The sequence below is a fragment of the Pteropus medius genome, unplaced genomic scaffold (genome assembly GCF_902729225.1).
Source record: "Pteropus medius unplaced genomic scaffold, Ma_sr-lr_union100, whole genome shotgun sequence".
NCBI lineage: Eukaryota > Metazoa > Chordata > Mammalia > Chiroptera > Pteropodidae > Pteropus > Pteropus medius.
Genome location: NW_024344378.1, coordinates 49,776,879 through 49,800,578, shown reverse-complemented (window position 1 = coordinate 49,800,578; position 23,700 = coordinate 49,776,879). Strand labels below are relative to the sequence as shown.

The 23,700-nt window shown below is 40.1% G+C and overlaps 1 protein-coding gene across 13 annotated transcripts in view; it reads left to right on the top strand.

Annotated features, from left to right (window-relative positions):
* Positions 1 to 23,700, top strand: part of KCNMA1 (potassium calcium-activated channel subfamily M alpha 1) — a 686,119-nt gene that overhangs the window by 518,648 nt on the left and 143,771 nt on the right. For all 13 annotated transcript variants that reach the window (XM_039872202.1, XM_039872201.1, XM_039872185.1 and 10 more), the window contains exons 15-16: positions 10,262 to 10,371; positions 22,580 to 22,648. In XM_039872202.1, coding sequence (XP_039728136.1) covers positions 10,262 to 10,371; positions 22,580 to 22,648 — 179 coding nt within the window. The remainder of the gene's footprint in view (positions 1 to 10,261; positions 10,372 to 22,579; positions 22,649 to 23,700) is intronic.

Below are 23,700 nucleotides of genomic sequence, written 5' to 3'. Positions count from 1 at the left end.
TTAAAGGTGCTATCCACACACGACCCTTCTTCTATTTTGGGAGAGCATCATTTCCTTCAAATACCTAACCTATCTCTTATCATCGTATCTATTTAAAGTCAACTTGATGGCCCCTAGGAAAGGCAGAGGGTAGGAAAGACCTCCAAATAACACTGCTATCTTCTGGGGACAAACTCAAGCTGCTTAGTTTTTCTCTTCAGTCCAGAGGATCATTTGATGATCATTGATGTTCTAGGCTGTTTTTACAGCAGGTAAACAATAGGAAACCATGACTCACAGGCTCAACATCTAACTGGCCTATGTTTCTTTGTGTGAGAAGTAGAGATGTCTTCATCATTACCATCATCACCATCATCATCACCACCACCATTGCCATCATCATCACTCATCACTTAAAATGCTAGCTGACATTTATAGAGCACCTACAAGGTACACACTCAATAAATGGCATCTTTTAGTATGATTAAACCACAAGCACACCAGACACATAGGAAGCACTCAGCAAGCACTAGCTATTTGCCAGGCACTATGTTAAGCACTTTACATACATTACCTAATTCTAACTGCCTTCTTCACCATTTTTCAGGTGAGGGGATCGAGGCTAGCAGAGGTTATACAGCTTGGCCCAGGAGTACTCTGTGAGGCTGGGATTCGAACCCAGAGCCTGAATGTGCTTGAGTACTTTCTACATTGCTACTGTACTCAGGATTAGGCCCTAAAAAAAAAAAGGGAAACTGCTAAGCCCAGCTAAATACCTCAGCAATTTATAGGCTGCCCACTCTCAATTTCTGAACCAAATGTCTTTTTGATGAGGCATAAAATCCACTCTAGGAAGCAGCAGAGAGGAATTTCTGAAGTCATTTCTAACTTCCTGTGAAAATATTCTCTAGCTGGCAAGAGATTTTCCATATAACAGTGAATACACAATAACACGAGTGACTCTGCCTTGGATACCTGGCTCACAAATAACCCATTTGGCTTCCCAATCACTGTGATACCTAAAACTAGCAAAATTTATGTTTACGGCTGGAATGGCTCTGTTCAGCCAGAAAGCAAAAGTTTACGACTGAACCCTTTGCTCTGAAATGAAATCTAGTCTCTTTGGCTCGACTTTATTAGGCTGTATTGTACAGCGATAGGAGACATTAGTATCCAGAATCTGCTGTCACTAAAATGGGACTGAGTTGGCAAGTGTTTTTGTCCTCACACTCAGCACTGTGTCCTTAAATGGGAAAGTTGAATAGAAATTAGGGATACAAATAGGACCATTTTCTGAAACTTTATTTTTAATTGAATTAAATATAGCCATGTCATTGTTCTCTTTTTACACAGCCCACATTGAAATGGAGACTAAACTATCATTGGGGTCACTGGATCAATAGAGAGAGTCTAAGTAGATACATCTAGATTCCTGAAATATAGTTTAGACTAATTACCACACCAGCCCAAACACTTGGATACCCACCTTGTGTTTAATTATCTACAAGCTCTCTCTGTAAATGGCTTAAATATTTAGTGATACTCATGAAAAACATTCTTTTTCATCTTTAACTCAAGTCCTTTGGCTGTGATTGATTCTCCTTAATCTCTGGTCCATAAAGGCAAGATGGCGAATACGTCCTCTGTTCTTCACTGTTTTAGGAATAGCTCTTTGTTAATTAAAGTGTGGTCTATGTTTGGGCAGCATCAGTGTTCTCTAGGAACTAGTCAGAAATGAAGAATCTTAGACCCTACCCCAGGACTACGGCACCAGAAACTGCATTTTACTAAGACCCTTCGGTGATTCACATGCACATCAGAGTTTGGGAAGCACTGTACTCAGAGCCTTAAAAAACTTTTGTTAAGTAAGCCCTAAGATGCATCCACTGGCAAGAAATTATCCCAAGTGTTAACAGCAGTGGATGTAGTGGAATTCTCACCAAACTGTCTAAAATACTGAAGATTTTGCAAAGGCACAGGCAACTCTAGTGGTTCGTCTCATCAAAAGCAAGCTCATAATTCCTGTGCTGATTCAAATGCTTTTCTAATTCTTTTCATCTTCTCCTAGTTAGAAACAAACAAACAAACAAACAAACAAACACACGAACAACAGTTGTTCGGGGCCTCAGTTTTAGAATTTAGAAGTAATGGAGTTGCCAGATATAGTCTTTGCTTGGCTCAGTACGTTCTCTGTTGCATCGTTGTTGATTCCAATGCTGGAAACACTGGAATCCAAAGAGGGAGGACAAGGAGAAGACAGCAGGCAGAGTCCCATGGAGAACACAGCATAGTCACGAGACAGGGTAAAAAAGGGGCTCCTTCCTGCAGGGGTGACTGTGGGACTCCTAGCTAGCAGCAGGAGGGACTTCAGTTAGATTGATGGTGACATTCTAGTCCCTGGGAGTTCTGTCTTTCAAATCCACGCTTCCAAATTATTGGATTTTGAATTTAGAAAACGATAAGTCTCAAGATGGGGTACTTGCTAAGTACCCCAGGATGTTCGATGAGGCCGAAATTTCCCAGAAAAACATTGCTCATAGTTAAGAGTTTTCTAGGAAGTTAAAAAAAGACCCAATTATACATGCTTCCTATTAGATCCCAGAAATGAAGAACTTTCCAGCATTTGGAGGCAGAATTGGTTCATTTCATGGTCCGACACTAAATGCTATGAAGTTATCAGTGCTTCATTTGGATTAGATGCCTGGAAAAATTGTACTTGTTTCTTTGGGTCTCTTTCTCCAGTTTTGTCTTGCTCAGTTCAATTCAACAAATATTAAGCACCTTTTATAAGCACCTCATAAGGTACCACATTGCTTGTTCTAGAGGATACAAAGTTGAGTGTGTAAGGGAGGAGCTCATGTTCCAAGTTCTGCTTTATTGCATTTTTTGTCAGATGCTAGACAACTCAAATACTATGATGGTAGCTCATGATAACTAACATGTACTGATCGCTTACTTTGGGCTGGGTAGTATTCTAGTCATTCTCTATGGACCATCTCATTCAGCTCCTGCCAGCCTCGCTGGATATGGACATGATTTGTGTCCCCATTAAGGCAAGGCAGAATACATCAAGTTGGGGAAACGAAGAAAGGTCTCACTGATGAGGTAGCTCATGATGTGAACTTTTAGGACGAGTTGGATTTTGACAACTGAAAATGGCCATAGAGAGATATATTTCTCACAGAAGAAGGATCAAGGGAAATGAAGTGGTAGGAGTATCAGAGAGGTGAAGTTTGTAGATTAGCACTGCCCATCTCCACGAGCTGCTCCTTAACTAAAAGTTCTGTGACTAAATACAATGTTTCCCCCTTGGAGACTTAAAATTCATATTAACATGTTAAATATTCTAAGCATTGCCCTAAAAAAAACAAATCTCCAGTTTGGCTTGTTAAACCCAGTACTTCTCAAATTTATTTCATTTATTCAACAAATATTATTGAGCTACTACTCTGAACCATGCACTTTTCCAGCCACCGCAGATTCATATAAAATTTTCTGCCTTCAAAATAGCCTACATTTTAACAGAGGACATCCTAGAACCCCCTCTTCACTCTCTTATGTTCCGGGTAATACCTGTTAGTGAGTTCTGTTGCGCTTACTTTGGAAAATTGTAGTCGAGAGTAATTCTCCTTTACTGAAACTTGGGGGAAATTTAGAGTGGGACCACCACAGCTGCAGGTGTGCGAACTGTTAGCTACTCGTCCGCAAAGAGAGAAGTACAGAAAAATGGAGTAAAGGCTTAGAAACATCTAAAGCAATTTGACAGATTAACTTTATGTCGGTTGAATCTAATGATAAAAATTTAGGACTTGTGCTTTGTCTGTCTTGTCTTTTCATTTTTCCCCTTTCTTTGGAATTCATTTCTGTTAGATTTTGCAGAAGTTTGAGTCTGCAAAAGAATGGATATTAGAAGTAAAAACAAAACGCTGGTCTCTCACCTCAGAATTATCCCCATGAGAATTGCTTGGCAGGCGTTTGCTTGAGAACATTTACTTTCTGCTCACACTACCCAGGTTAGAATTATTTTTAGTGGTATTTTAAGAACCTTATTTTTTAAAGCACAAATGAAGATGTTCTTAACTATTAGCAAGATTGCAAAACCAAAGTCCTATTTGGATAGATAGTGAATAGGCCAGTCTTTAAGAAGGTCTGACATCTCTTAAACATAAGCAACTTTTCTACATAGGAGAGAAAAATAAGGCGAGAGTGGAGAAACCACGTACATATTGAAAAATGTACCAACTTCCAGCTACTCAGGTAACACTTTCTTAAATGATTTCTAAATAATAATTCTTTTTAAAAGTTCTCTTATCACTCTTTCTGCCAACCCAGTCCCTCTGGCACTCCGTCTCTTCAGAAATGATCTGGGCTGGGGTAACATAGTGGAGGAAATGACATATATTACAATGTTTTTGCATGTGGTGTGGTCTGTTAATCTCTCTCTAAATACCTCATCTGGGCTAATTTTCTTTTTTTTTCATTATGTCTGATGGAAGATATCTTATTTGATAGTCTGCAGCCCACTAGTCTGGGAATAAGAGATTTGGCTCAAGTCCACCCTGAAATTTATCTTTAGAGTTGTTTATTTATTCGTTCAGTGCTGAAGCAACCAGTTATTTGGCATTCCGTCAAATCCCAAATAATTTGTTTTAATTAACATTGTCCTGAAGCCTGTGGAAAAATCTGAGATCCTTTCATCCTATCCTCACATTCTGGATAATACAATCTGAAATAGGCCATAATTGTGCAATGCCAAATTGTTATGAAGTCCCTGAAGTCCAGCGCTGCTCTCGGAAGGGCAGCTGACCCAAGTCCACATCCAAGAAGTATAGCGTTGATAGACAATTTGATGCAGAAAAGAAATATGTCCCGAAAAGGTACAAAACACCATTTATTCCCTATCTCTTCTGCCTCTTTCCTTTGGTTTCGACTTTATCACCAATTTTCTCCACCCCCAGAAAGCTGGGGAATAAGGCATTCTCTCTTCTTGCACCTGCAAGGACCTAAGCTAGCAAGATTCAAATGTTTTGTTTTTAATTTTGAATTGATTTTAGGGTTTGTAATTATACTGAAGAATGTTAATGCCAGGAAGGAAGAGAGAGAGCGATAACCGCATGTCCATGGGTAAAAACTGGGGCAAGTTTGTTAACATGGGAACTTAGAAGGAAATAGAGGAGAAAGAGAATCCAGGAAGCCCAATGATAAATTCTTCTCAACACTCGATTGTCCTTAACATCATTCTTTCCAGCAAGAGATGCTTAGATGCAACATTAAATCAGATGTTTCCCAATGACAGAGCGTGCTGTTGAGGGACGGAGATCAATGACCTCACTCATTTTGGGAACTAGCCTTAACACTCATCAGCCTAGAGCCTGTAAATGCTGATTCCATGTTTATAATTCTAGTCAAGGACTTGACTCATTCTGTGGGTTCTCTTCTTCTTTTATAGTAATAAATATGTTTTTATGGGATCCAAGAAATGTCAGCCAGTTTATGTCACCATACTGTTTTAGACTGTCATGTTATAGAGAACAGTGACAGTGTATTGTGTAGTTAATATGTACACATATTAATTCAGATATGGCTAATTAATTCTCATTAAGTACTTTTATGACTTAAAACTGCATGATTTAGAGGAAGAATATTAACCAAGAATTTAGATAGATTTTTAAAAAATTATAAATGTAAAAACAACCTGCTGTAGATTAGCCTCCTACTACCAGTTTTGGGTAATGATGGTGTGTATGTTATGACTCACTTCTTCTTACTGAAGTTATTAACATAATGGTCATTGGTTTTTATAATTTCCTTTCAATTTATTATTTTTGATGTGCATGATATAATGTATATTTGGATTAAAACAGCGTACATGTTTTCAATAAAGCAAAGATTGGTATGTGATAATCTTTGGAATTATTTACATGACTCCAGAGGTAGCGATGGACTTTTGCAAAATTACTTGGCTGCCATCAACACAGCTTTTCAAACTGTTGGTTGGGAACAGAGATCATGATGGTTGTAACATACCCCAGCCAGGATGGTTGATTTTTCACATTCACTGAGCTGTTAGCATTAGAGAAACACAGTTTCAGTCTAATCAGAGAAAGCATAAAATGTGAAAGGTGCCATTACTGACCACTATTAGTAACACGTACAGAATCTGGGTTCGAGAAGGTGTTACTTCCCCTAGAGCCAAAGCTGATAGCTCCAGCTGAAGGTAGCTTTGATGGTAGAGCCATCAGCCCATGGATTGGTGTACAACCGTTTACTTGGGGGGTTGAACTTGACTGGATGAAAAATTAGATAATCAAAGGTAGATAAATAAGACCATGAGAAGTATAGACGAGCTCCCTTTTCGCCCTGAAGATTCTGTATGTGATGAATCAGGACTCACAGCACATCACCTGTGCATCTTTGCTAGGCGCTCTTCTGAAACAGCTGGAGTTTGATGTGACAGTCAAAGGAGGAATTGCTGCCTCAGGAAATGCTTTGCCTATGACTGATTGCTGAATGGCTGGCAAATTAATTTTGGCACCTTTCCCTAAGTCGTTTTGGTCCCATTCCTTCATTTTTCTGCTGGGAAGTGTGTATTCACATTACAGTTAAAAATACGTTAACAACACAAATGTGGAGAACAGCATGTACTATTTTAGGATGGAAGCTGTAGGCTGGGAGGGTTCCATTTTATAGAATAGAAATGATGCTGACATTCTCTGAGAGGAGGGCTGAACTCTCCTTTTATCTTGACTCAAAATCAATATTTCTTCTTGCTGACCTCTTGCAAAGTCGTGGGCTCCAGGGCTTAAGATTTCGAGTCCTCGAGGAGCTTCTGTTTTGATATTTCTCCCTTAGATACTTAAATACAGCAAATCCTTCCTGCCCTACCCTCCACCCCAAATCCTTGCACCATTACTTCTCTACATATTTACCCTATTGTCTCTGGCAAGGGGTGTGTTGTGGTAGGTGGTTATGGTAGGAGCATGAACTGAATCCTGTTTGTACCACTTATTGGCTTTATGACCTTCAGTGGTTTATTTAACCTCTGTGTCTCAGTTTTGTCATCTTTTAAAGAGGAATCATAATGACAATAACTCACTCCACTCTCTCTAGATCTATCTCTTTGTATACAATCATTTCTCATGTTAAGCACAAGCGTTTAAACTCAACATATTTTACACTTATTTTTCTTTTCCTAAGAATGCATTTCATTGCTGCTGACAAAGATAAAAGGAATGTGTACTTTCAGTTTTGCTTTTAAAGAATAAATCAAAGATGCCATGCTTGAGACAGGTAGACCTAATAAGAAGTGATAAGTTAAGCCCTTGCCTTGGGATGAAGACTGAAGTTCTGTTGTCTCAGTTTGTGACACACTCGTGTCATAAGGTTGGGTGCATGCCAGACTCCCCTGATATGATTGGCCTGTTCCTATTGTACTATCACAACTTGTCATTCTTGTCCTTAAGGATTAAAGAGTCTCAGTAATAATTAATTACTGCTTCTTCTACTCTTACATTGTACATATAGGTTTTAAAAAATTATGATAAAATACATATAACATAAAATTTACCACCTTAACCATTTTTAAGTGTTTGTGTATGTGTAGTGTGTATTATTATTATTGGGGGGGGGAACATGTAGTTATGTATGTGGAAATAGTGTTAAAGATATGGAAATCTTAAAGGGCTATGACAATGAATTTTAACTCCTCAGCATTTATACAGTCCATCCAATGCTACCATATCTAGCATTATAGATAGTCTGAGAATCTGCATAAGTATGTGGAAGAGGCATTTTGCTTTCTAGAACAGTTTGCTACATTTTTCCAGCTTTTTGACTTCCATTACTCAAGCATTTCAAATCAGTCACAAAGGCAAACTTGCAGTAAAAGAAATGTGGGAAAAATCAGTAAAAGTCAAATATATCTGGTGCTTTCTCCAGCAAAGAGAAAAATATGGGAAAATAAACACCAGTTTAAATAGTATTTAATCAGTAACTAGAACAATTCCTAAGATACAAAATATGCTCACAAATATTTGCTGAATTAATAAATCAATTAAACAATTTTTACTAAGTTCAAAACCAACATAATATTATCCTATAAAGAATCTGTTTCTAATTATTTAAAGTTTAATAATTAACCTATAATAAAATTTGTTCTAATTAGTAGTTCCTTTAGAACGTAGAGGCATGAAAATACTGACCATAGCTAAAAGAATGATATTAAAACCACATTAATTAAGGAGTACCACCAGTAATCAAAACTAATTGAGGTAAAGGTTCATATTTTCATTATTTTTGAAAATAAAGTGTACTATTTGGCAACATAAAGCACACATTATAAAAGGAACGTCTCTGCTAAGTTGTTGAATCCTTCTACTTCAGAATACTACTTGCCCATAAAGCTCTACTATGAAGATTTATAATTGGCAGTCCCTCATATAGTATCTTATATACAAATGAAACAAATTATGATAATATAAGGCCCAGAATATTCTATATATTTAATTAGTTACTAACACATACTAGGCTTTCTTCAAATTAGTTAGAATTAATGACCTTTGCTTATAAAGTCAAGCATATCTTTTATTTGAAAAAAAGTTGAAGTCTTATGATTTGTGGAAATTAAAAAATTCGTGCTTAGCTAAACACATTGCAGTTAATTTTAAAAATCATACAGTTTAGTAGTAGAAATGGTTGAATGCCTTTTTTTTTAAACACTCCACTCTGGGGAAAGACCAATTTATAGATAAACAACCCATACCCAGCAGCATTGCATGGCTAATGTCTAACGTGTGGGAGTAGGTTAGAAGCAGCTCAAACTAATGAGGTTAACCCACATAATCTAATCACTCAGACTGAGCATAAAGCAGACAAATATCGTAGAAGCAAGGAGCATTCAATTTATTTCTAAATTATTTCTGGCTTTTGTATTACAAAGTGTCACCAAGTAGATTGTTAGTATGCATTGCCCACTGTTTCCCAGTCTCCTTCAACTTCAAGCATTGCATTTCCCCAGTTTACTGATTATTGGGCCATAGCCAAGATGCCTTTTAATTCAGCGTCAGCACAAAAAATTATTAAGATCCACTTCCTGTTGTCTGGGAAGCTCCCTTCAACCCCCTACCCTTATCCAACCTCCAGTGGAAATGAACATGGGAGACGGAAGCTTATAGATACCCAACAATCACATAGCTTGCCTGACTTAAGAATCCATGTGAGATCTCCAAGCTCCCAGAGGAGCTATGCATTCTTGTTGTTATTTACATTATAATTTTTAAAGATGAATTCCAAGGCGAAATTCTTCCAGAAATGCCTAGCCTGAAGAGGGTTGTTGGGAAAACCAGTTGAACTTGATTAATTAGGAAAAAAAAAACAACAGCAACATATTTTAATGAAGATTGGGGTAAGACTGCTCTGAAACTAGATTTTCCTTTTTGTGATATTTAAGGTGGGGATGGGAAAAAAATCTTTTTTTTTTCCCCCAAAGTAGAAATAGATGTATTGCTTCATTGTAATATCTATATACTTATTGTGAAAGCCTTCAGACGATACAGAAATCTATAGAGAAAAAGTGTTATTCTACATCTCAGACATAACAACTGTTAGTGTTTTGGTATAAAGATTTCTGGATTTTGCTGTGGCTTTACAAACATTCAGATAATTACAAGGTATTTTAAAAAGCAGGATCAGACTATACATGCTATATAGTAATGTGCATTTTTACATAATTTCTGTATGAACAGATATACATTTCATCATAATTGTTAATTCTTCTCTGTACTCCATTGCATAAATGTACCATTTATGGTTATTTCCAATTTTTTTACAAATAGAAAGGATGTTTTTATACATATATCTTTTTATACATATACATATACATATACATATATAATTGTCTACTTGTTTCTTTGCTGTGAATACTTAATACTTGTCTGAAAGAATATGTACTTTTATATAAATTTTGATAAAAATTATAAAATTGCTCTCCGAAAAAACCGTATCACCTGCCCACCAATATTGCAGCAAGTCCCCATGCCCTTACACCCTTGGAAATCATACAGGTTTACAAAGAAGTAGTGCTTTAGAGGTGTTTCTAGTCTATGAGTTTAGAGTCATGGAAAGCTTCATGCAGGTGATGTGGTTGTGTTCCTGGTTGTTGAAGAAGGTCACCATCATCACATAACCAGTGCATTCATTTTTTTGCGAGACGGTATATAACTCAGATTTTCCTTTTATAGCCTTCTGTAACATCTTAAACCCTCGTCTTGTTTTTCCCCTTTAGATTGAGGAAGACACATGGCAGAAATACTACTTGGAAGGAGTCTCAAATGAAATGTACACAGAATATCTCTCCAGTGCCTTCGTGGGTCTGTCCTTCCCTACTGTTTGTGAGTAAGTGACCATCAACCACTCTGAAACTATATTATTTAGCCCTTTGGCTCTCAGGGATATTTAATGTGCCTCTATCAGGAAAGATACTCCTCCACCTCTGCCTAGCATAGTTGGGACACTCGACAATTACCGGGAGTGTCCTGTGGGCTCGGCCTTGTGTGATGGACAGGAAGGTGGGCCATTCCATGGTTCCTGCTTTGGGCATTTCTGCTGGACCTACGCTTCCCTCCAGTCCCAAGAATCTCAAGCTTGGATCTATCATTTATACTAAATTATGAACTGGAGTTTTCCTGCATGTCTTGACTTCTGCCTCTGCGATGTAGACACATTTATGAAGGGAAGCATGAACCCATATCTCTCTGATTTACCAGGGCAAAAATAAATCTCGCTAGCCTTTTGATGAAAGAAATTTTAATCTCTCTTTCAATTAAGTCAGATCATAGAAGCATCAGAGAAGTCATTGTTCAAAGTGTATTCACAGTTTGCTGATGAAACGAGGAACCACGTGTACCAGAAGGCCTTGAAAACGTCCTTAGCAATTTAGCCCCCTACATGGACAACTGCCATGTTATAATAATAAGGCTCAGCTTCTCCTGATACTGGCTTAGCAGAATAGATTTGAGCAAGGGCAGGCCCTGCCCCTCAAGGTAGAATACGTGATCACCTGAGGAATATGATCCTCAGGAGCTCCAGGTGTCCCTGGCCCCAAGTAACTTCCACTATGACAGTGCCTCAGATTCCCCCACTTCGAATCTCAGATGTTGGGTTTAAATGAAATGGGCTTGGTTCTCTGCGGAAACACAAACTCCCAGAGAATACTGAGACATTTACCTGATCTGCTGACACCTTAGCAAAGGATTTGATAAATTTGGTCTCACTGATTAAACACACACACCAGAAAAACAAAACAAAACAAAACAAAAATGGGAAGAAACAGGAATCTGGGCTGAAGGAGGAGAAAAGCTGTTCCCTTGTGCTGCCTGCCTGCCTGCCTACAAACCAAACTGACCTTCTAGGATGGGAGATCTGAGGATAGTTTTGGGGCTCTTTGGTTCCCTTGTCTCATAGTTTTCTGTTTCGTGCACAGCAGAAAGGGGACGGAGAGCGTGGTAGGTCGGGGTTACCTGGAGACACGTGTCAGTGAACACAGCAGGTGCACTCTGTCTGTCCCTAGGCTCAGACCCTTAGCAATTTAAAACGGTTTGGCTGTTTACTGAAATTTCTCACCCTCTCTCTAAGCGAAAGTTTAAATGCTAAATGGACTGGAAAAGTGAATAGGTAATTGATTCGGAAGGAGTTATTTTCTGAAAATGGATGCCCTATTGTAACTCCCATGTGTTCCTGTCTTTGAAAGCTATTTCTTTGTCTGCCACAAAAAGAAGTTAACCATTCAGAGGCATTGGGTCCTGGAACACTGGGGCTATCCCTGGGGATTTTCTCCACCTTGGAGCTAGGTCTGCTTAGGATAGAAAGCCTAGAATTCAAGACCTATAATAGAAGCTTGTTCTTTAAAAAGGTAATCGAGGCCTCCTGCGTCTAATGAAGGGGCGATGTGGGCACATGGCAGAGCTGCCAGGGCCTGGAAGGGTCCTGTGGTGTTGGAGGAAATTGCAGGGAGTGTTTGAAACCCCCTTCCCTGGTCGTTGATTTTCCTTAGCTTAACTGGTATCTATATCGAACATGAGTGCTCCCTTGAAAGCCACCTTTCCCACTGCTTCTCTTATTCTGCTCTTGGGAACCAAATCAGTTCACAAGTGTTAACCTGTTGGGTTAGGACGGCTCTCCTTAGAAGCTGCAACTGGGATACCCACAGGGTAAATTTGACTCACAAATTTGCCCTCCGTAGTATTTAATTTCTTAAAATTTATTTGCCAATATTTCAAAATAGTGAGATTTCACAGAAAAACTAGATCTCTGGCTTCTCTTGAAAATCTGATGAGCCAACACAGGACTTGTATTTCTACTATATGCAAACCGGCTCCAGTTTGCACTAAGGCAGGGTGTAGTGTAGGCCCTTCCCTCCCTGATGTCTGAAACGAAGCCAGATCTGCATTTACATCCCAGGCCTGGCCCTGTGGACTTGTAAGCTTGCCAGCTGTGCCCTGATGAGTGGTATGAAACTTCACTGCCCTTAAGGGCCAGCTCAAGAGCCGGACACTAGTGACCGTTGTAAATATTTCCCTTGATTGATTTTCATGTTTAGAACATGTCCCGAGGAGGAGCACATCCCTCAGAAACACCTCGTTGTCAGAAAATTTAATATCTGTTCAGTACAGCTTCTGGAAAACAATAAAACAAACAAAAAAAACTTCTGGTGTGAATGAGAATGTGTTCAACTTAGTACTATTATTCGTTTAACACAATGATGCAGCAGAGGTAGAAATAATCAATAAAGAAAGGACATTTAATGAGATTTAGGAACATCCCAAAACATTGAAGCTCTCTTCAAGCATTTGATTATCTGGAGGCTTAATTATCTGTGTTTTCTACTTTAAATTAAGGAAAAGCCATAACTCAAAGTTACCAGCAGTTTAATGATAACACTCTTCAATTCAGGTTAATTAAAGCACAGCCATAATTAGAGTGTAGTGTTGTATATCACCAGGCTGGTGCATAAGTATTTTCATTACAGTAAGAATTGGCTATTCAATTTCAAGATGACATAAAGGATGCCAAAATATATTTTAAGCTGGTTTCTGTAGATGTAAAAGAATTGGGGATTATTCTGGGTATAATAAAGCACAGATAAAATATAAAGATTTTTCAGAGCAGTTTCTGTAATTATGCACAGCATTAAAACAATATGCAGCCCATAACGTCTTAAAGCATGAAAAGAAATAAATTTGCTCTTCCCGTGGACTGGCAGAATGCCCCTTGCAGGGTCGTCCCTGCAGCAGAGAGCTTAGAGTTTTCTTAGAAGCTGGGAGAGTCATTCTATGAAAAAGGCAAGGAGGCAGGATAAATGGGTGAAAACTGAGATCTTTTCCCAAGAGAACAGAATAGGGGAGGAGAGGCAAGAGGGGAAGAAGCCTCGCCCCACCCTCCCTACCGCCCCCGACCAAGGTAAGGTTTTTAAAAATTTTAAGTAGAGGAGATGCTCTCTTGCCCAAAGGAGGTGCACCCCAGCTATATACTTTGACTTTGGAATTCTCTGCACTAGCTTTTTGGCTTTATTGTATGTCTTACCAGAGGATGCAGTTTTATTCCAAAACAGCCACTAATTTAGATAAAAATGCAGTATTATTTTAAAATATTTCATTTACATTTTCTTATTTAATCCTCACGACAATTCTGTGATGTTTAGATTAACATCACTATCCCTGATTTATAAATGAGGATACTGAGACTCAAAGGACTTTGGTTCCCCTTCCCAGGCCACCTAGCAGACAAGTTACAGAACCCGTATTCTGATTCTGGGGCCTTGTGCAGTTGGGAGCAGCTTAGAGTTGCTGCTAGATGAAAGCTGGCTAATTAAGAATCTCCAGGGGAGCTTATTAAATGGAGAGGTTTCTAGGTTACATCTTCCGATTTTAATATCTAGGGTAATGCCCCCAAATGTACATTTTTTTTACAAGCAAGTCAGGTTCTTCTAATTTAAAATCTGCTAACTGAGAATCCCCACCAACCCCATTCCTTCACACTACTGGAGGGAATAACCTCCTCATATTCCTCACTTTGGGCTCAGGGACTGGAGTCTTTCTCTCTGATTTTTAGCCAAATCATAGAATCGTGGGTGGGCCACATCTTGCAAGCTAAAGTTAAGATTCAGGCTTTTTTGAGAGCTTCCTTGTCATCGTTCCTTCTCCACATAGGGCGATCTGCAATCTCCGGGGACATAGAACGGAAACTGCCCCCTACCATGCTGGGCAAAACATTGATTGCTCTTCCCACTCCCCATGCCTAATCCAGATCAGTACGGGAAAAAGATGTGGGGCACTGAGCCTTTATGCTCTCAATTAGGTTTCTACTGGTGACCTTCAGAGCAATTTCAGGCTTGGGAGAATAGATAAGCACTAAATTCAGAGAAGCACAGAGGAAACAAGAAGTTCAGGATGCAACCCTCAAAGGTGCTTCTTGGCCTCTTTGGAGGTCATGGTGGCCACGTCCTAGACCTTACCCAGGCTGCCCTTAGGGTGATCCTTTTAAGGCCACTCCTGAGCATTTTCTCCTTGGTTTTTAGTAGCTGGCTTGCCCCTGGGTCTGTGTGGCAATGAGAGCAAGGCAAAGGAGCTTTGGGACCTAATGGAGAGGGTACCATCTACTGTTGTCTGAATACCAGAAAACTGCCTTCCCCATTTCCCTCCTGCTCCCACCTTCCTCAGCTGGCGACTGTGGAGGGTGCAGGTGGCTAGCGCCAAGCCTTCAGGAAGTGAGAGGCTGGGGCATAAGGCCACATTTGCCACTAAAAAGCATCCTGTTTTTGAGCGGTTCCCATAATGGGATGCTGTGTGACGTCAGAGAGTATGAGCTGTGGCATGGCAAAAGCCAGGGGTCAAACCCCCAGATCTTCCACTTGCTGGATATGTGATTTGGGACAAAATATTAGATTTCTACATACCTTCTTCCTTGGATAGTTGCCAGCTGCTTGACCTTGGACTTAGTACTTATCCCCAGTTTCCTCATCTGTGATAGGAATGACATTACTTATCTCTCAGAACTAGCTAATGTCCTTTTCTCTTCTCTCACCTCTCTTCTTCCTATCATCACTCTATCCTGCCCCATCAGATATATAAAATAAGCACTGAGGAAGAAAGAAATACACTGTGGCATTTTCAGGTTACATTTACTCTTACGCTTTAGAAAATTCTGCCATCAGTCATCAGTCAGTCAATTGAGTAGATATTTAATGAATGTGGGATATTTGTGCCAGTGTGCCAAGTGCGGTGCCATCTCTAGAGGGACCTGCAATTAGATTTGATCAAACATATCCACAGTAAAAGATTAATCACAATACTTATAAATGCCGAGTAAAGGAATGTTTCCTCACAACGGCTGCCTTCCGAGAGTTTGCAGTCTGGCTAAGGAAAATAATCCCCATCCGCAGGGAGAGCCAAGCACCTATTGATGAGTGTTTGATGGATGCACACACTGGAGGACAGACACTGAGAGTTACTGGGAGAGAGAGCTTCCTGTAGGCTGGGGGAGACCAGGAGAGGCTTCAGAGAGGGAATAAAGAGAGAAAAGGGAATGCTAAGTGGTAGGGAGTCAACGAGGCTAGGACTACACAGAACTCACTCGACACCCTGGTCTCTGATATTTTCCAATGAGAGCAAATTAGTTTCCCCTTTAGATGAGCAAACGAGATAAATCAGACTTCTTTTAACGTGATGTTTTTAGGGGGAAACAGTGACAGCATTTTTATCATGAGAACTAGCAAATGTGAGGATACACCCCCTGCCTCCAGGTAGGAAAATGAGGGCCTAGCGGGGAGGAGGGACGGGTGGGGAAAACCACAGTTTTAGAGGTTCGGCTGCTGCAAGAACATTATGTTCCAGGTTCTGAACCCCACAGTGAGGCTATTAGTTAGTCATTCATCACTTGCAAAATATGAAAACTTAATTGTATCAGGTTTTACAACTCAGAGGGGATTAGGACAAAGAATGTATTTAAAATACAGTGTCCCTCTCTGTCCCCCTGCAGCTTGATGGAGCAGTTAAAATTCAGATTTGATGAGGAGCATTTAATGCCTGGGTAACTTGGGGAGCTCTGATCAAATCTCTGCTGTGCTAAAAGGGTTGGAGTTCTACCCGCAAGCCCAGGTGCAACTGTGGATGCTTCTGCGCTGGTTTAAGATAGTGTGTGTGTGTGTGTGTGTGTGTGTGTGTGTGTGTGTGTGTGTGTGTGTGTGTTTCTCCATTCTTTTATCTACCTGCATTCAGGGCCCCTAATTCAGAAAATCATGTTCTCATCCTGTGTTGCTTTTCATGGGCAGATCTTTCCAGTGAAGCCTCTTAAGGAAACATAAAGTTTAGGACTGCCTAGAGAAAGCTGAGTCTCCTCTCCAATGAATACTTCAACTAGTTTATCTTGAGTTCTGCAACATCGTTAGTCTTTAGAGACTGACATACGAATTTGAACATGGAGCAGAAAGAAGCTGACAGACCTGATTGTTACAGGATAGATTTATTTAGCTAGGCTGCAGGAATGAGCATTTCATGAGAATTTATGGAGAGGCTCAAGTCTTGGCTTTAAACTTATTTTCCTTCAAAGAACTGGCCCTATTCATCCAATTATTGAGGGATATTGTAATTAGGACTGAACATACATGAACACAGATAGGAATACAGTATTTATGAGTATTGCTACTATAGGAACCTAAAGGTGACCAATAATCATTCTACATGCTAGTGAATGAACCAGTGATCATAAAATCTACTAGAACCCTTAGTCAAAGGCTACAGAGGTGCTCGTAGGTCTAGAATTTTCTACAGGGTCAGGGAGGCAGTCCAGTTGGAAGTGAGATGAATGTTTGGGGTTTGACTTGATACTGGGTATGCACAAGAGACAGTTTGCGTTTTATGTTTCTGATTAATAAAATAGCAAAGCTTTCTAAAAATACATTTACTCATATTTTAGACAAATTCTAATTGTCCATATCAAAGAATGTAATTATTTTTAAATTTAAGTGTCTTAGGTGTGCTAGTAGGGGTATTGTGAATATTGAGTGTGTGTGTGTGTGTGTGTGTGTGTCTGGGTATTCTGAAGCCTTCCCACTCCACCTTTGTCAAAGCTATTGAGAAATGGAAGATGAACATCTCCATGAGCCTTTTAAATCATAAATCACTTCCATTTTCTTGGTGCTGAGTCTTACAAATTGCACTCTTTCAAATTTTCTTTAACTAGATGTTTCCATTTCGAGTGCCTGTCATTTAAAATCAGGGCTCCTAAATGTGAATCTTTTTCATTCTAGCCCCTAGATCCTAAAGCTCTGGTTCCCCATTGCCCAGTATTTACATCTGCACCCACTCTGATTATATGCATCAGTCTGGCATTCCCAGGGTCCCTCTGGATAACTGAAGATGGGTTTGCGCTTTGGGTGGAGCTAGGTTTGGAGGGCACAATGAGAGCTGCCTCTTCAGCCCTCACTCACCTCACTCCTGGGTGAGTGATTTTCAGTCGCCCCAAGCCACACATTTGCATACTCTTCCTGAACACATTAGACGGTGCAAACTCTATGACAGGTTTCTATGCTTAATTCACACCAGCAAGCAATCTTGCTAGTCAAAGGGGCTGATTTAATGGCAAGAACAATTTATTTCCTTCTGGGTAGGTAGAAACAGTTGGACTCTAATTCTTAAGAGCCTTTGCTCAGGAACATCTGGGTTGAAACTACTATAGTTAACAGATGATGCTGGCAGTTTAAAAAAAAAAAAAGGCTTTGTATAATGTCGTTGTCAAATTTGGTAGACTTCTACTTAATAATTATCGAGAAAGCAATCTTACTTGTTATTACAACAGTTTTATTGCAGATTGCTGGTTTAAGACCTTTTTGTGACAAGTGGCATTTTTTTTTTCTTGAAAATAAAAAAGAAATCATTTCTATTCCCCTGTAATTATTTTTGCAGCCAGCAACAACTTCCTGCATTGGACATATTGGGACATTTTATTTTAGAAACCGAGAATTAAATTCTTGCTAACTTATGGCTGATTTCATTCTGTTTATCACACTGTGAAAGCTTTCTTGCTTCTTTCTTATACCCTGCCTTACCCTAGGCCTCCTTTCTCACCCCACCACAGTCCTGTAGACATTTAAACACTATAGACTGAGTAAAACTACAGAACTACTGTAAGGATTGGATGAGCAAAGCCCATTTTGCTTTACCAAAAGAAAAAAAAGGTGTTGAATAATGCAAGTAAAGGTTTAATCTCAGGACATCAATTTTGGGTAGTCTGAAGGCACATTCTTGGGGGTGAACAACTTGTCACAGGATTTGTAGAGGGTCCCGAGGAAAACTTGCGGTCTGAATTTTAGACTTGTACTTACATCGTGGCATAGTGGATTAAAGGCAAAAATTAGATTCCCAGAGCGCATCACTGCTGTTATTTCCTTCTACACCCCTTTCCCCCCAATCTGTCTGCTTCTAACAAATGAGACAAGTTAAGAAGCATCTTGTTTCATGATTCTGTTATCACTTCCGAGCCTTCTCTGCCTAAACTAGACTTTTCTAGTTTGCCACTTTACCTCTTCTGTATTATTCCAGCAACTCATGAGTTTCCGCTCCCCATTCTATCATATCTTTATGTAATTAGCATTTATTGGAAGCTAATGCTTTGCACTTTGCAAAATGCCAGGGAGACAAAGCATGCATCTTGCACTAAAGAAGCTCACAGTCTAGAGGGAAGAGAGATGAGTAAATAAACGATTACCGCACCATACCACACCCACCCCCCTGTTTATTCTCCTTGATCTGCTCTTCCCCACTGGACCCCCAACAAGGGTGGCACCTCTGCTGCAGCCTTAAGCCCAGTACCCTGACATTGGCCAATTCTCTATGGCAGAATCTAATAGAAAACTGTGATTTTAACAAGGGGAGACAGTTCTGTTTCCAGTATAAATTGTAAATTACTCAAGATTGTTATTTTGCAAACATCCAGACATGCTCTTAGAGCAGGAATTAAAAACTTAGATGCCCGTAGTGGGAGAGTGAGGTGGTCCGAGATAGTAGGGAGTGGTGGGGACTGCGGTACACTGGTGCGCACGTGTTCCATCCAGAGGGGCAAGTGCTTCAAAGCTCTGATCCCTGTTAGCCATACAAAACGTAGCTGTGGTGTGGCCATATCTGCTTAATTGAAGAAAGCTAAAAGGTTAGTTTTTATATAAAATCACCTGTTGGCATCTAATTCCAGTTTTTTAAAAACACCGTGCTGACCAAACAGAACATGTGTGCATATTGGGCTTCTGGCCACCACTTCATTTCCTCCACTTTTATGAGAAACATCTGTGCAGCACTCTGCCTTGAGACTTGAGTTCCTCTTTTGACATCTCTACATAAACGCTGAACCTTGAACAAATTGCTTGATTTCCACTTTTGGCTTTTCTACGTAAAGGCCATTTGACCTTGAGCAAGTCACTTTCCCATCTTTGGACTTCAGTTTGCCATCTGTATGAGAAGGGCAGAATAAGCCAATCTTGAAGGGCCTAAGTCTGAAAAATCTGTGGTTGTGTCACTGTTTGTATATAATCACTTTGTATACATCGCTCTGTCTCCTCACCCATCCCTTTGTCCCTTTGGCCAGTGAGGAAAGGCTCGTTTTGGGTCAAAGAGCTTCTTAAAAAGAGGCTTCTATAAAGCAGTATAGAATCATCTTAGATAGAGATTTGAAAGTTATGAAAGAGGACTCAAAGATCTGCTGGTACACCCCCTGCTAGGTTATGAATGTGCACAAGGTGACGTAGATTTTATTGACTTTCCTGCCTTGGAAAGCTTCTTTCTTTTCATATCTAGTTGGTAAATGGTATGGTAGTAGCTAGCAAGACATAATTCATTATTACTATGAACTGTTTCTTCCCTTCTCACTAGTAGGATCAAGTCGTTAAAGCAGTTAAGATCCTTGATCCCGTGAACTACCAGAGTCACACATTGAAGTGGCCATTGCTCATGGGATATCAGTAAATTGTCCTCTTCATGATTTGTACTAAGTTAAGAATAGACTTCTCCTTGAATTTTTGGCATTTAGCTGTTATTTACATTAAAAAGTAGTTACTTAATCTTAGTAATTTGGTTCAACAAATATTGCATAAGCCATCTGATATTTTAAACAAGTTAAGCCCCAGAAGTAATAGCCCCATAAAGGGTGCGTGTTAGCCGTGCTCATTGGGACATAAATTAAGAAGAGCATTTTTCCAGCTGTAGTTGGATACATGGGTTGGTGTTTCAGCAGACTGCATAATCAGCACAAAGCCCAGGCCATTAGAGTCTGCTGGCAGGAATCAGAAAACCTGCAAATCATCGGGAAATCCCAAATATGCCTGGATGGAAGTGGTCCTTTGAAATCTGACTGTTGAAAGCAATATGGGTGACCATGACCTCACAAGCAGCAATTGGTCTTATTCCCTCCAGAGAGCATGAAGCCTTCATCAGCATCTTATCTGTAAGCAACACACTCACAAGTCTGACACATCTGATTAGGACACTTTGCTATTTTAAACCAACCCAAAGCTTCCCATTCCACTTGGAATAAGCTACAGACTCCTTGCTGTGGCCAGCAAAGTCTTCACGATCTTGCTCCCACCTAGCTCCTCAGCCGATCATTATCATAATTGACTTTGCTCATTCAACCGTAGCCTTGATGATAAGACCATGATAAGACCATGCCGGTCCTCAAACACCCCACGTACCTTTCTGCCTCAGGGCCCTTGCTTGTGCCCTATCTCTACTCCTATAGAAGGTTCTTTCCCCAGATCCTCTGATTGCCTGCTTCTTCTCATGACACTCCGATGCTCTGTGCTTTAGCGTCACTTGCTCCGAATGGTCCTCCTGGAACACTGCAGATGACAAACCTTCCCAGTTACTCTTTATCCTCTTAGGTGTTTTATTTTCTGTATAATACTTGTCCTCGTCTTGAAATTTATTATTTATTCACTTATTCATTTGCTTATTGCCTATCTCTCTCAATACAAAATAGACTTCATTAGGGGTGAAGATATATATTCTGCCAAATATCACCTGGGACCTTGGCAAGTTACATGGCCTTTCTGAGCCTTAGTTTCATCACCCGTAAAAGAGAGGGATCAATAGAAGCCTGCATAACCGGGGTAATATCTTTCTCTTAGGGATACTGTGAGGATTAAATGAAAGCACCAAAAAGGCCCCGACCTGTGACCCAGCACATCCTTACCCTTCTGATGCAGGACCTAATAACCATTAACTCACTTCTCAATCTATCAGGAAGTCTTTAGGACATAAATGATAATGCCCATTATAAAAACACAATTTTAATGTATATTTTTTTTGTTTATGTGAACTTTTATTTCTGAGCATATAAATATATATTTTCACCTAATCGTATCATGCATTTACATATTTATATCTATATAAGAGTATTTGTTGATCTTATACTTTGAAACATTCTTCAAAGTATCATTTTGAATGCTAACATATACCATTATTGTACCATACTTTATTTAACCATTGTCTTATTACTGGACATTTAAGTTGCCTTCGAATTTTTTACTTTGTATAAATATTACTACCTTGAACATTTTTATGCGTAAGTATTTTACTGAACCTTTTATTATGTTCTCAGACTTGAACCCCAGTAAGTGGAAATCTTTTTTTGAGCTTGTCTGTATCAGTGGTTCCATGTACAGCACTATGGGGAGTTCCAAACAAGTCCAGAACTCTTAAAGAGGTTTTGCTGGTTGAGGAGACAAAGTTCAGACACATGAAACAATAGGGAGCAACCACAGCCAGACTGACTAAGGGCTAGAATGATGTAGTTTGTAGGCAGGGTGCTGAAGGAGTTCTGAGAATAAAAAGAAAATCAGAGAGCGGCAGTAGCTGGAGAAGACCTACCTAGGAGGTTGGATTTGATGTGGGCCTGGGTCAGGATGGGTCAGGAAGAGAGGAGAGGACATTCCAGGGGGCAGTATCTGCATCAGTGAAGGCACGGAGGCAGGAACAAGCCATTCTCAAAACTGTCTGGGCTGCGGACAAGAGCAGCAGGCAGATGAGGAGAGACAGCCTGGATGGAGCCAGGAGTGACGGTGCCGCAATCATGTGCTGGGCAGTTACACAGAAGCTAAAGATTATTACCCTCATTCCCAGCACATAGGGGTCTGCTCGGAACAACAATATGAGCCATTTGTACAAAAGACCAAAATGGAATCCAAATAACAGGTCCAGCTGCTCCAAAGGCCTCCCTCCCCCTGCAGTTAACATTTTACTACCCAACTGAGTAACTAATGAATCTGGCCCAGCGTAAATCCCCAGGCACAAATTCCTGCTTGGGGTCTGTGTCTAGACATCCAGACCTGAGTGCAATTTGCACTTTGAACATTCAGTGCCTTATCACTTGCAAGAAATCAGCTTTAATGGGGAAGAGGGAAGGTGTCGCTCACAGCCCCCTCTCTTTGGCACAGTGATCGTAGAATGAGAGTCCCTTGGATAACGACTGCATTAGTTGATCGAAAGGTCATAACAGTGTTTGTTATGTGGCTCTGGTTCTTCAGAAGCACTGACTGAGAGGTTTCTCCATCTTATTGCAGGCTGTGTTTTGTGAAGCTCAAGCTCCTAATGATAGCCATTGAGTACAAGTCTGCCAACCGCGAGAGCCGGTAAGTTTGCTGCAACTCAGCGTCCGGCTGACGTTCATGATGGTGAGAGTGCACCCTCGGAACTTCTTTCTTAGGCATTATTTATTTGTTTGCAACCCTGATGCAGCACCTCTCTAATCCTAGGACACATTTCAAGGCATGCTCAACCAGACACTGCTATTTCTGTCCTAGAGCCGCCTGGCATTCTGAGTCTCATTGGGCAGAGAGTGTTTCTTCGGGGGAAAGGGCTGAGACATTCAAATCTCCATCTGATCATGCCAACTTACACTTTTTACTCTCTCAGCATAAAACCGAGACAGACACTGTCCTATAACCCCTTTTTACTGTCATGAGCACAAAGCAGGTGGACTCTGGCCTCCTTCACAGCAGGCTTGGGGCAGAGCTATGATGGGAGATATGAGCTCTCTTGATAGCCAAATTACAAGCAGCCTATTGTGTACCATATGCGCTTCTCCCGGTGCAACCGAAATCCAGGTGGCAGAATATCAACTTCATGCAAATTAACCAGGAGAGCAGGGCTCAGAGGCAGGGACCCTTTTTATTTATTTATTTTGTACTTAATTATGTGCAAATCAGACTGATGAAAGATTAGGTCTGGTTGAAATAGATAACACCCCAGTCAATATATGAGTTCACACTGGAAAAAGGAATCCTCATGTTAATATGAAATTTTGTTGATGGAATTGTATATGTATTACAGATAAAATAGAGATGATTTTTTCTCTCTCCCCCCCACCCCCCGTTCTTATTAATCGTTTTGGAAGAGAACTCACTGAGAAATGCTCAGGCTTTTGTCCTCTGAAATGACATCCATGGTTTGTTTCTAGCTGTAGTCAATAAGTCTCCCTGTAGATGCCCAAGTGCAGAGTGCAGGTACCCTCCAACATACACCTTAATAACTGAGCAGAGTATAGGTTCCTGCTATCATCATTTAAGTTTTCATTATCTGGATGAATGACTCAATAAAGCCAGACTTCTAAATGTGCAATCTGTGAAAAAAAAAAAAAACTGGATTGTAAGAAAGTCAATCCAATGTTCTCTGTCACCTTAAC